General features: G+C 34.3%; 1 protein-coding gene across 18 annotated transcripts in view; it reads left to right on the top strand.

Moving 5' to 3' along the window:
• The window catches only part of ROBO2 (roundabout guidance receptor 2), a 1,625,768-nt gene that overhangs the window by 1,558,537 nt on the left and 53,576 nt on the right, over positions 1–13,655 (top strand). For all 18 annotated transcript variants that reach the window (XM_032407350.1, XM_032407349.1, XM_032407345.1 and 15 more), the window contains 3 exons: positions 1,268–1,450; positions 11,303–11,345; positions 12,781–12,908. In XM_032407350.1, coding sequence (XP_032263241.1) covers positions 1,268–1,450; positions 11,303–11,345; positions 12,781–12,908 — 354 coding nt within the window. The remainder of the gene's footprint in view (positions 1–1,267; positions 1,451–11,302; positions 11,346–12,780; positions 12,909–13,655) is intronic.

Consider the following 13,655-nt stretch of genomic DNA (forward strand, 5'->3'; position numbering starts at 1 on the left):
TACTGTGTTCTTATCAGCCTCTTTACATACATCATCTTAAATAATACTCCCAAATATTTGAAATAGTACTGTTGCCAACTAACAGAAACAGGTACTTGAAAAGATTAAGTGCCCTACATAAGGTTATTGTTTATTTAAGTTGGTAAGTGGCAGAGATGATAACCAAACATGAAACTTCAAAGACCATGTTCTTTCTAATATATTGTAATGCCACGATAACTAAAACAATGAACATCATACATGTGATGTGATATGCTGAAATTTGCCACTTATATTTTGATTTCAATTTATTTTTAAAGTCTTTGATTAGTAATTAGTAGGATATGATATTGACATTACAAATCACTTAATTCCCAGTGTGTAAATATCTTAATCTTTTAAATAGACACCTAAATCTTTGCTTTTCAGTGATACTATGATTCTATAAGTTTTAACCTATTTTAAAATGTGGATTAAGATTTTCTTAATTATCTCTGAAAAGTCTAAACTACCAAAACCATGACTATTTCTAGAATAATATTAGTCCAGATTTAAATGTGTATTTTAGTAACATAAACCTTAGACTTAGTATTAAAGTTGTCTTTTTAATTCAACTTTCAAGCAGATTTTCAAATTAGTTCAGTTTTAAGGGAATATATGAGTTTTACCTTTTTGTGACATATATATATTTTAATTATAGATACTAATGTCTATGAAGTACATAATTGTCATTGTTTTATATAGTAGTTTTAATACATTCCAAAAAATTAAAGGGTGTTTGATCAAAATAAGCTCCTTGTTAGTCTATTAAGGACAATATTAAATTACATATTTTTAAACCATGAACATTTGAATTTAGTCAGTGCTATAGAGGAAATACAATTTGCAAATTTTGCGAATGTTGTAGTTGTTTTTTTTTATTTTAACAAGACTATATTAAAGCATAATTAACCTAACTAAAGAGAAGTTGCTGTTATTTTGTGCCCTAGCACTTATTTTAGTACTTATTTATAAGGCAGTAAATCAAGACGCAGTTCTGAATCTATTCATAGTAAACCAAAACATAAGGAAGCCATGTTCTTAATCACAGTTTAGACTCATAAAATATGAGAACTTATAAAATATGCTTCTTCTGAAACTTATAAAATATGCTTATCAATAATTGTGATGGAATCAGAGCACAAATATTACCTGCCTTCATAAGAATTTTCTAATTTGGTACACTATGTATGAATTCCTGTGTTTACTTTCATTATAATGTTGACTAAAACTATTATTTCTTCCACAGGGGGACGTAATGAAGTTGTCATTACTGAAAACAATAACAGTATAACTGAGCAAATCACTGATGTTGTGAAGCAACCAGCCTTTATAGCTGGTATTGGTGGTGCCTGCTGGGTAATTTTGATGGGTTTTAGCATCTGGTTGTATTGGCGAAGAAAGAAGAGAAAGGGACTCAGTAACTATGCTGGTAAGAGACTATTTCTAGCTAAGAAAATCTCCTGTCTTTAGGAACATGATGGGATGAAAGAGAGGGAATGGGACTGAATAATTAGTGAGTGAATGAACGAACGAATGAATGGATGTTTTGGCTTGTTGTAAACACCTGCTCTGTAAAATGCAATTATAAATATGCTTTAATGCATTTCTTCTCACCGTATCACATTATGACCGTAAGGCAAGTTTTTGCTTGTACCTCCAGTGAAGCCTAACAAGAGTGCACACGGATAAATGTGTAACCATTTTTTCTCAATTAGTTCTTCAAAACGCACACACACACACACACACACACACACACACACACAGACTGCATGCCATGAAGCCATTATCTGCGAAGTGGATTTAGGCAAGATCATTACTAACACGCTCAGGAAGAAAATATTTGAAATATAGCTTCTAGTATTTCAAGATGCAGATTACAATAGGAAATGTCCCAGATGGCAAATAAAAACAAGGAAAAAAATCTCATCAGAATTAATAAGACTGATGAAGCATGAATTGATTTACTAGTCTAGTCTATCTATTTCAAGGTGACCAATCAGCATTTTAGAAAGGAGAAAAAGGAAAAGAAAAAGAAGCAGAAGAAGAAAAAAGGAGATCCTAGATGTTCTAGCTATTTGCAAAAATGTTTTCTTCTTAGAATCTGAAACAGAATTTCAAGGATGTCAAAAATTGTGGCCTTCAAAACATTTCCAAGGCAGAGAGGGAGTGGAATTATCAAGTCAGTGATTTAAAGAATGAACTCAATATTGAAGCTATGTTCAATACCAATTTTAATTGCAATTCATTTTAAGTGTTTCATCTAACAACAACAATCATAAAAATATGTTGTCTCACAATATTTCACACTTTCTAAAATGTACAAGGGAACAATTTTAATTTAACATCATCCTACAAACACTTCAGAATTTTTTGACACATTTTATTCAATCTTCTATTTCTAGTTTTAACTTTAAGTTTAAATGTTTATAAATGTCTTAATAACTGATTTTGACAGAAGCTTCATAGTTTATTAAGCTTATAAGCTGCTCTGGCTTGCAGGCTTCTTAGTCGCTGATGATGTCTAAATAGTGTAAAATAAAAGGGATAGCACCCATTTGGTTGTCTTGCTTGTTATCTGACAGCATTCACATGTGATCTTTCTATTATAGCATTGTGGCTCATGTCCATATCTTATGAAAATGAAGGTTATTATTTACTATTAGAGTAAATTTCCATGACTGGAGAAAGCAGGACAGTGCATCCATTGAAAAGGGGATTCCATGCTTTGTGACTTGCAATCATTCTGCCTTTCTCATGTCTCATTGGTTGCTGATGGCTTCTTCCTTGTGCTTTGTCATCTGACTACTGTATCACCACATCCCTGAGGGATTCTTTCCAGTAAGGGATGCTAGGCAATAACTAGTGTCAGTGTCTTGAACATTCATACTTTAATGTACCTTCTTGTTCTGCAGTCCAGTCCTCTACCTTCATTCCTTGTAGACATTGTCATCAACCCATCCGTTTAATCAGTCGCCATGTTACAGTTCATCTCTATGACATACATATGAATCATGTAAATCATAGGGAAGAACTGATTTAATTCATGGGCTAGTTTGTGTTCATCCCTTCGCTTGATTGTAGTGAAAATAATATAAGATTGACTGCTCTAGTTTCAATGCAAAATTCTAAGATATCCATATTTGAGGTGTTGCATTTTTATCCTCCACATTCATTCTCTCACTCCTATAAATAACATAGTTCTCATAACTAGTAGGTTTATGCTCTTTGTAAAATTATGTCAGACAGACTTCTTTTTTCTTTTTCTTTTCCTTTTTTTTTAAATGGCAGTTCTTTGCAAAGCCTATGCATTTAATTTGAAAATATCTGTTGGTCTTTGAGCTTGACAAGAATAGTACATTTCCTATTATCATTTCTCATTGTGATTGATATCCATCTGCTTGTAGAGGAACTGCTAACTCAGAAGGTGCTATGCCCTTCAAATATTTTGGAATAAGGCCAAGCCAGAGAGCAGCCTTTCAAAACCTTTATACTTAATTGATAGATGGCTGACTCTCAGAATGGATTCACCTTCGACTAATAATTTGCCTTCTAGCAGCTGCTGTTGTCTTCTAGGTGAGAAGCAAATGAAAATCCAAACCATAGTACCTAGCATTGCATATCTGCCTTGGTGAAATTTTTTACACATTTCCCTACATATATATCCTATCCTCCACCTGTTAAAATTTTCATGTTCTTGTGCTTATACAACTTTAAAAGGGGGGGATTTTTAAATAGGAATGATTAGTGGAGTATATATCATAGGTTTAAATTTCTGATATTTCATGCATGAGCTAATGATCCATTTAAGAGCACAAAAATTTCATACAGGGCTATTTTTTTCTTTCTTTGAACTGTGTTATAAAAATTATAGAGAATATACTCTATTTGTATATATTTTGGTTTTCATAAAAAATTCTGTGGGAATTTTATAAATTTTACAAGCATGGAGAAGTGATTTTACTCACAAAGTGAAAAGACTAATATTTTCACTTTTTCACTGCATGATAATGTCTATGTGGTGTCAAAACTATTAATTCATGAGAGCATTGGTACTTTTTTTTCCTAAATAAACAAAAAAATCTACTTTGAGGTAAGTATTTAGATTAATTTTATAACATAAGATACTTCATTTATTTCAAACTCCAATTCTGATCTTAGATTATACTTAAACAGCTGATGCAATTTACATATATTAAGATATACATATATATCTGATGCAATTTACATATATACATGCATTTTAATAAAGCTTGACTGACTCTAAGTAGAATTGTAATGCAGGTAAAATTTGATTTCAGCTCTCCCTTTTTCCTACTTCATTCCAAGTCTCTTCTTAACCAATAGAGGTTAAGAACTGCCATTTAAAAAAAAGGAAAAGAAAAAGAAAAAAGAAGTCTGTCTGACATAATTTTACAAGGTAAAAGGTAGAATAGGGAAGATTTTAACTAGTGGGAAGATATGTAAATATCTTTCAGGTTAGAGATTCTAACTCTCTGCAAGATGCCTTCCACTCACACTGTGCAGGCAAAAACTTACTGACTTTTATTATAGCTAATCTTTGGTTCTCTGTCATGTGGAAAATTATATTTGAAATGTCTAGAAGGAGGAAAAAAAATGTGTGCTACTCAGTATTGATATTTTTCTTATATATCAGAGGATTTAACATATTTATCATAAGACACTAGTGGAATGACACCTTACATTATAAAAACAACTATCAAGAATCAAATGCGAACGTATATTTAAATGATCTGGGGGGCACCTGGGTGGCTTAGTCGGTTAAGCGCCTGCCTTTGGCTCAGGTCATGATCCCAGGATCCTGAGACAGAACCCCACATTGGGCTTCCTTCTCAGTGGGGAGTCTGCTTCTCTCTCTCCCTCTGCCCCTCTCCCCTGCTCATGCTCTCTCTCTGGCTTGCTCTCTCTCAAGTAAATAAATAAAATCTTTTAAAAAAGATTTGAGAGGAGAATTTGGCTTGAACCTATTTTGCTTCTTTACACAGCAGATAGTGGAGATTTCCCCACGACAATGTTTACACACTAACTTCTTATTCAATTTTTTTTTCCTATTTATCCTTTATTTAAATTCTTCACACACAATCCTATGCCACATCTTTGCACATGGTGCAAAGAAGGGCAGCTGTGACAACGTCCTTATATCTCATATTCTGTGTGAAATCATTTTATACTTTCATTGAGCATCAAATGTTATTTACCTTATTCTCCATTGAGCACTAACAGTCTACTTGTCACCACACGTGAGGTTCCTGACTGCTAGAATAATTCACCACCTGAGTTGTAACATCAAATGAATTATAAAAAGATTTGGGCAGAAAATACAGAGAATATTAGGTAATTTTTGAATCTAGAGTAAATGTTTGATCATATGTATAACAGTGTTTGTGAATAAATAAATGAACAACCTAAGTTTGGGTAAAAATTATGGAGCTCTCATGAGGATACTATGTAGTTATATTATATATATAATATACATGTTCATGTATATCCATTTTCTAATCCTCACAGAGGTTACATAACTCTTTTCAAACTTACGTTGTTCACTTTTCTATTCCCAATTTCATTTGTCAACTTTATAATGACAGTATATATATTTTCACTTATAAAGGGGTGAGTGATAGTATATGAGTATTACCTCTGAGAATAACAGATTCTATGAAACTCGGTAAATATAAACAATTTAATGAGTGAGCAAATTATGAAGTACTAACCACTTCTTCCATAGGCTTTAAAAACCATTGGTGAAATATAAATTATTTGACAAAACTATCCAAAGACAGCTAAAAGATTTGATGGAATTTTTATACTCTGATTATCTGGGCTGACTTAATGCTTATTAAAGAGGATTAATCTACATTCATATTTGAGAAATAGTTTTTCAGGAAAGGGAATGAGGCTTGGCTGGCAACATTAAAGTTTCCATTTGGAGTAGGAAAATGTGGCCTACTAGAGATAGGCACTCTGAAAGCTTCCTTACCTCAAAATATCAATTTACCACATTGCTCTATTTCCTTTCCACTTCAGTTCTAACAGGCATGAGATTAGGATTAATCCTGTCAGATAATAGTAGAGGTACTTTCTGTATGATATAAACTTGCAAAACCTCTTTACCTCATATCCTTTATAAATATTGCAAGAAATTCAAAATATTTAATGCAATTCTAAAACACTTAAGTTTATGGTATCTGTAGAACTTTTTAGATACCTTAGCACTATCCAGTTAGTTTTAGGTAAAAACTTCTATATGTTGTTCCCTGAAAGTTCTTTTTTTTTTTTAAAGATTTTATTTATTTATTTGACAGAGAGAGAGACAGCGAGAGAGGGAACACAAGCAGGGGGAGTGGGAAAGGGAGAAGCAGGCTTCCTGCCGAGCTGGGAGCCCGATGTGGGACTCGATCCTGGGACTCCAGGATCATGACCTGAGCCGAAGGCAGTTGCTTAACCAACTGAGCCACCCAGGCGCCCCTTCCCTGAAAGTTCTTAACTTTAGATACTAGCAGGGACTCCTTCCTGGTAAAGATTCACACTTCTTTCAAATTTATCTCTGGTAAGCACAAAGTTATTACACTGTGATTATAAAAATCATGACTTGGGCAAAATTGTCCAACGACTTCTCCTTCCATCCCTCTTGTTTTTAAATTCAAGAAAATTCAACATTTCTTTGAAATGAAATCTACCTCAAACAGCTTTCAATTTGCTGTGGAAATTTTTTTTTTCTCTGCCCAAAAAGAAAGACTGAAAGAAAGAGGAAGGAAGGAAGGGAGGAAGGAAGGAAGGAAGGAAGGAAGGAAGGGTGGGAGGGAGGGAAAATGCTAATCAAAACACCATGTATGACTTCTATTTTACTCATTCTAATTGCTTGTCCTTATCCCTAGTCTACTTTTCATCTCATGGTCTAATACGACCCAGTTACTTTTGGTCTGCTTTTCAAAATGGAACAGATCTAAAAGTTTGGAGGGTGGGGTAAAAGGGAAACTTGAACATTCATCTTTTTTTCCCCTTGTTTTACAAAGACAACAAATCAATCTTATTATGATAAGAGTTGTTTTTTGTTTGATTAGTTTGGTTTTTGGTTTTCTTTTGTCATGGAAGCATACAAAATGGAGAATTTTCATGTATACCAAATTCTGTCTATGGACCATTTTAAGTTGGTCATGTATTTACATAATGTACTATTCATTTTTGCCTTTGTATAGTTGGTGCAAAGATAAGTGTCTTTATGGAATATTTTGTCAAAAGCAGTCTAGAAAGATTTGAAAACATTTTAATGATGATTGGAACACAAATAGAACTGGGTATGTCCTATTTTACTCACAACATTTAATTCTTAATTCGTAAATATGAACCTTAGCATAGTGCCCATACTCTAACACATCTGTAAATTAATCCTGATGATATTTTTTCCCAGTTTTCTATTGTGTTAAAATACACATAACATAAAATGTACTACCTTGAATGTATGTATGAAATTATGAATGTATTTAATGACACAATCTGTACACTTAAAAATATTTAATATTTTTAAGAAGCCACCATTCTACTTTCTGTCTCTATGATTTTGACTGCTCCATCTACCTCGTATTAGTGGAATCACACAGTACTGGCCTTTTGTGACTGACATATCACTTAGCATGATGTCCTCAAGTTTAGCATATGTCAGAATTCTCTTCTTTCATATAGCTGAATTGTATGTGTATACAACATTTTTTCTTATCCATTCATCCATTTATGGACATTTGGATTGCTTCCAGGTTTTAGCTATTGTGAATAATGCTACTTTAATTCTTTGAGACCTGACTTTCAATGCATTTGGGTATATACCCAGAAGTGGAATTGCTGGATCATATGTTAATTTTATATTTTTAATTTTTGAAGAACCACCATACTGTTAACTGTTTTCCACTATGGCTGTACCATTTTATATTCCACCAATAGTGCACCGGGGTTCCCATTTCTCCACATCCTTGCCAACACTTGTTATTTATTGTGTCTTGCATAGTAGCCATCCAAATGGGTGCGAGGTAGCATCCATTGTACTTTTGATTTTTATTTCCCTAATTAGTGATGTGGAGCATCCTTTCAAGTGCTTAATGGCCATTTGGATGCTATCTGTTTGATAAGATTTTGAGTGTTGCCTTCTAAGTTTAAATTTTACATTTTAAAAAAAGATTTATTTACTTATTTTAGGGACAGTGCTGGGTTTGGCCAGCAAACCCTGAGGTGGCAAATGAAAAGATTACTCCAGACACCTAAATAGGAGAAAGGAGAGGGCAAGGGGACCAGACACTCTAGTGATGAAAGGTCCCGAGCCAAACTCAGTCTCCCCTTTAATTGCGGGTCTTATCAATACATCAAGTAAGAGCGGAAAAATAGAAAGGAATGTTAGGCTTTAATAATCAAGACATAGACATATGGGGCAATGCATGATTGAAGCAAGCGGTGTTCTTTCTTAGATTGAGTAAATAGCAATTATGTGAAGCAGTGTCCCTAAGTTGGTACTGGTTAGTAGAGAAAGAAAAAAATAATTCCAAAGTGAAGCAAGCAGTGTTAGTGACGTGCATGCAGGCTAAGGGTATGATGAATATGTGACCATAAGGTGAGAGTGTTTTTCATCTAAGTTAAACATTTACTCCCTAGGTGAGAGCATTGAGCCGCAATAAGGATCTGGTTGTTTTCAGCTCAGAAACTTCAGAGGAGACCCAGCATTCCAGGCACTCCTCCTTTGCTTTTTAATTGGTCTCATCTCAGGAGCCATATTTCACTTAAAACTTATCTATCCAGGCACTATGAATCCCCAGAGAGAGAGAGAGGAGACAGAACAAGCAGGAGGGACAGAGGGAGAGGGAGAGAGAATCTGAAGCAGACTCTGCACTGAGCGTGGAGTCTGATGCAGGGCTTGATCTCATGACCCTGAGATCATGACCTGAGCCAAAACCAAGAGTCGTATGCTTAACCAACTGAACCACCCAGGTGCCCCTAAAATTTACAGTTTATGAAGAATTTGCCATTGGTTAGTATGTAAAAGTTAAGTGCAACTTAATTTTCGTGCCTCTGCTTCAGTTGTCCTCCTTTTCTCTGATATCACTTACTGCTTTAGCAATAATGGAAAGTTCGGGTAGGGACAAAAGAGCATCTAAATTAGGAGAAATACTTCGCTTCTTTCCACATATCTTCTAAATAGCACATTTGGAGGTATAGCTCATCAGTGCCTCCTTATTTGCATATTCACAATGATATTCAGAACATTATCTTAACTCTCTTTTAGTAGAGTAAAACAATCACTTGATAGTCCATTAAAAAACCACATAACTAGAAAGTCACATCAGATGGAAAGCTAATTAGCTGTACTGTTTTCACATTTTGTGTGCATATTTTTTTCCCTAATCAGGACTTTATTTAATAGCTCCAGTGCTCAATTTTTTTCATTAATTGTTTCAGATTAATTCTTCTTTTGTTGTTGTTAAAAGCAGTTATTAATGGGACCCGATGTGGTATGGACCACTGCTGATTCTTGATTCCCGTCACTTAGACAAGCTTGTCAGGAAGCAGAGTAGCGATCAGTATTCTTTCATCTTCTCTAGGAACTGTTCATAGCCAGTCCTGGGCAGATACGAAGGATATGTCAGGATTGTTTTATAATGAATTTGAGATGGTACCTGAAAAATTGAGAAGGCAGTATATTTCAGGTGCCAGCCAGATGTTCCTCAAAGCACTACCTCCTGATAGACCCTGGGAATCATGATCATATCACCCAATTATGATGTTGTGAGAGACGTCCCATTAAATGACCTTCGGGAAGGGACTGGGGAACTGCATTTGGAAATTTACAGAATTTAAAGAGCAATCATATTTCATAGCAAAAATTTGAGGAATAGATGAATTATGGAGATATTATTCAAATTAAAAAGTATTTATTATATGTATACTTTAAATAACAATTTATCCTCTATTTAAAATATGAATCAATTCATAAAACATTCTTTTATTTTTTTCTCTATTTTTTACTCATTAGGAAATCATGGTAAATATAATCAGTATTTTTCAAAGATAAGACATGTTGGATTCATATCTGTGCAATTTTTTTTTCTTAAGTTTTTGTTTTTAGTTTTTTTTATGTTCCAAGTTTTTATGTAAATTCCAGTTAGTTAACATACAGTGTAATATTAGTTTCAGGTGTACAATATAGTGGTTCAACACTTCCACACAACGCCCGGGGCTCATCACACCAAGTGCACTCCTTAATCCCCATGACCTATTTTACCCTTCCCCCCCACTCTCTTCCCCTCTAGTAACCAGCAGTTTTTTCCTTCATCCCCAGGAATTGGTTAGAGATCTATATTCATTTTAGTCAGAATTGAAATTTTGCAGTCCATAAACTTCTAAACACCAACAATTTTTTCATGATCTTCTAGTTACCTCGAGTGGCCAAATTTGATCCATGCTAATGTGAAACTATTCATACTGTTTTTATGTCGATAGCTTTGCGGAATGGAATTTAGTGTCCAAAGAGAGGGCTTCTCCAGGTAGAGCTCTATGGAATGATTGTTGATGTGACTAATAAGTTTCAGAGTTTCATAAAGGCCTTAAGTTTCTGCAATGATTACATACAGTTTGATTATGTTCAGTATCAGGTATTTGAAAATTTCATTTTTTGTGAAGGTTGGATGGTAAAACAAAGCACTCAACACATTATTCTCTATTAATTATAGTTTATGTCTATTGTAATTGTAGTTGTTCAACTCATAGTGATTAATGGTGTCCCTAAAAGAATCTGTGATGATGAGGAATATGTCATCAATCAGTACCTGCTTCTCTTTTTCACTGGCAGGATGTTATTACCTGTTTGAACTCTTCTGTTTCAATTTCTGTTATGTGCATTTTATGTTGTGCCTTCTGATTAGGACACCCACATATTAAGATTAAAAGTCATGATTTGATAATCCCCCATTAATGCATGTTGATCTTCCAATGACACTACATATACCAATTTTAACAGTTTTCGATATCCAAACACAAATTGCCCTTTTGACTTAACCATACATTTGGCTTAAAGTATTTTTAAATATCTTATTAAAGTTGGAGCAAATGATGGCTTTGCCCTGGGCCAAACCACTGCTTCTTATTCTCTGTGCAATTATGTTAATTATATTTTGTTAAAATTCCCAGAGGCCTCAGCTCTAAACTAAGGACCAATATGTAGTTGGTATTAATCGTAATTAATATTGACTACTTGTGTGTGTGTGTCTTTCTTTTTTTTTAACAGTTACATTTCAAAGAGGAGATGGAGGACTAATGAGCAATGGGAGGTATGCTAAGGAGATTCTTTTTTATTATTATTTTTAATCAGGACTGGGGAAACTACAGTAAGAGGCTATTATTGTAATAAACGATCACTTATAAGTCTGAGAATTCTAGGAGGAATTAAATAGCTTACCACAAGGTTTAATGATCTATCTGTTGTGCACTTTAGAGGAATCAGGTCCAGATGTTTCGTATCTCCCAGATGCCTCTGAAGAAATTAGTAGTAAATATCACAAGGAATGTGTTCATTTGTTAGCAGAATGTTTATTGCATTAATTAGACATTAGCAAATGAAGTTGCTGTTGTTTAAGACTCCTTATTGGCTCTCACTAAATTGCTGTGAGTGAACAATTACACATAATCGATCACAAAGTAAATGATTCATGGATGATGAATAGGCTGTAGATTGATAGGACTGGATTCCACAACTTTGGATACTCAATTGAAATTGATAAAAGCTGATAACAAACCCATATATCCTCATCTATTTCCCCTTTGCCAATATGGAGATTGTAATTAGGCCCTGGTAATAACTTCCAATCTCCCATTTAATCAATATTTTAGCAAAAAGAGATTAGGTCTAATGAGAGCTAGTGCATGTAGCAAGTAAGCAGTTGGATCTTCTTATTGCAGTTTCCATAGAAACACATGTTTCTCTTAGGGATTTCATAGAAACGGTCTATCAAAAATAAAGTGCAATGATTATAGATGTTGCTATTTCTCTGTAAATATGCTAATAATCTGGAAAGGAATTGGATTCCCATCTTTTATATCAAAAATGGAAATTCTTTATTCAATATGATGTGAGGCAAGTTTTTCTCATAGATTATATACTCACATGCTGGATCAGATCACAGTGAATCTTTAATTACCTTAAAAATCTTTATTATGCCCCTAATATCTTGCAATTTAGAGAATTTGGAAATGTGCTATTGATGGAACAATATAAATATTGTTTATTAATTTCCCTCAAGTTCTTTGCCTCTAAATCAAGCATAAGGGCTCATAACAGGGGTTACAGCCTACAGGGGACAGATAAATACGGGGGCTGTAGGAATCGAGGAAGCAATAGCCCAAAGTCCTGCAAAGGGCTGATACTGAGCAGTCACTCTGAGCAATTGTTCCCTTGAGGTGTCAATTTATCATCAAACCTTGTTTCAGGATCCTGCTATGTTACCAATTCCCACCAGTTTCAGGACAGACAACTGAATTCATTTGGATGTCAGCAGAATCCCAGGCAGGATGCTTCTGCTTCCAATGAGAGGCTGTATATAGTCTTAATGAACCGTGGAAGTTCCTTAATTCTTGAGAACCTACACGTTTTAATTTGAAGTGAATTAAAATCTTCTCAAATTCTTTCATCTGTTTTAGTGCAGGAGACAGGTGTCCAAATCTCTCATTGAGCTCCATGGGTTGATTTCCTTTTAATTTCTGTTTCAGCCGTCCTGGTCTTCTAAATGCTGGGGATCCCAGTTATCCATGGCTTGCTGATTCATGGCCAGCCACGAGCTTACCAGTAAACAACAGCAACAGTGGCCCAAATGAGATTGCGAATTTTGGACGTGGAGGTAAGTTGTGCTATTCAAAACTTTATTATTTGTTTTCTTGGCTTTCTTCAATGTTTTAAAAAATACATACTATGGAGTATTTTCTTCCACAATTAAAATTACTAAAGCGTATGTACTAACTGTGCTGTATATTCACTAAATATTTTATATAAGACCACTGTGTCTATATTACCTTGAGTAAGACTAAGCTTTAAGGAAGTCATTACTAGCCAAAATGACAAATATTCGTAATACATTTTAGGTTTAGGACTATTAGAGCAAGATTAGTAAAATCAGAAACTATGCTGTTAAGTAGCACTTATGATTTTGGACTAGTCATTTCTGTTCTCTACATGTCATTCAACATATATTTATTAAGTATGTCCTATGTACCTGGCATTATGGCAGACAGTAAAAATAAAATATCAATATAAAGAGAGATGGTCCTTATCCTCATAGGATAATCATGTATGTTATAGAGAGTAGACCCTTACATAAATATGACAACATGTTGAAGGAGAACTTAAATGTAGTTCTTCCGTTGACAACTGGTACCCCAAATGAAAGACAAAAAGATGCTAAGTTGCTGATATGATAAGGTCTCCAAAATTTGGTGCTAGGGTTCTCTCTGTAGAAACAGAATTTGACCTACTATAAATAATTACAGCCTCCCCACTGCCACCTTTTCATCCATTCGATAGGAGAATGATGGGTTTAGAGAAAGATGGGGCTGGAGAAGTCTGTGGTCCCAGTGTTTAAATTTGGTGG

This window comes from Phoca vitulina, unplaced genomic scaffold (assembly GCF_004348235.1).
Source record: "Phoca vitulina isolate PV1807 unplaced genomic scaffold, GSC_HSeal_1.0 scaffold8, whole genome shotgun sequence".
NCBI classification, from domain to species: domain Eukaryota; kingdom Metazoa; phylum Chordata; class Mammalia; order Carnivora; family Phocidae; genus Phoca; species Phoca vitulina.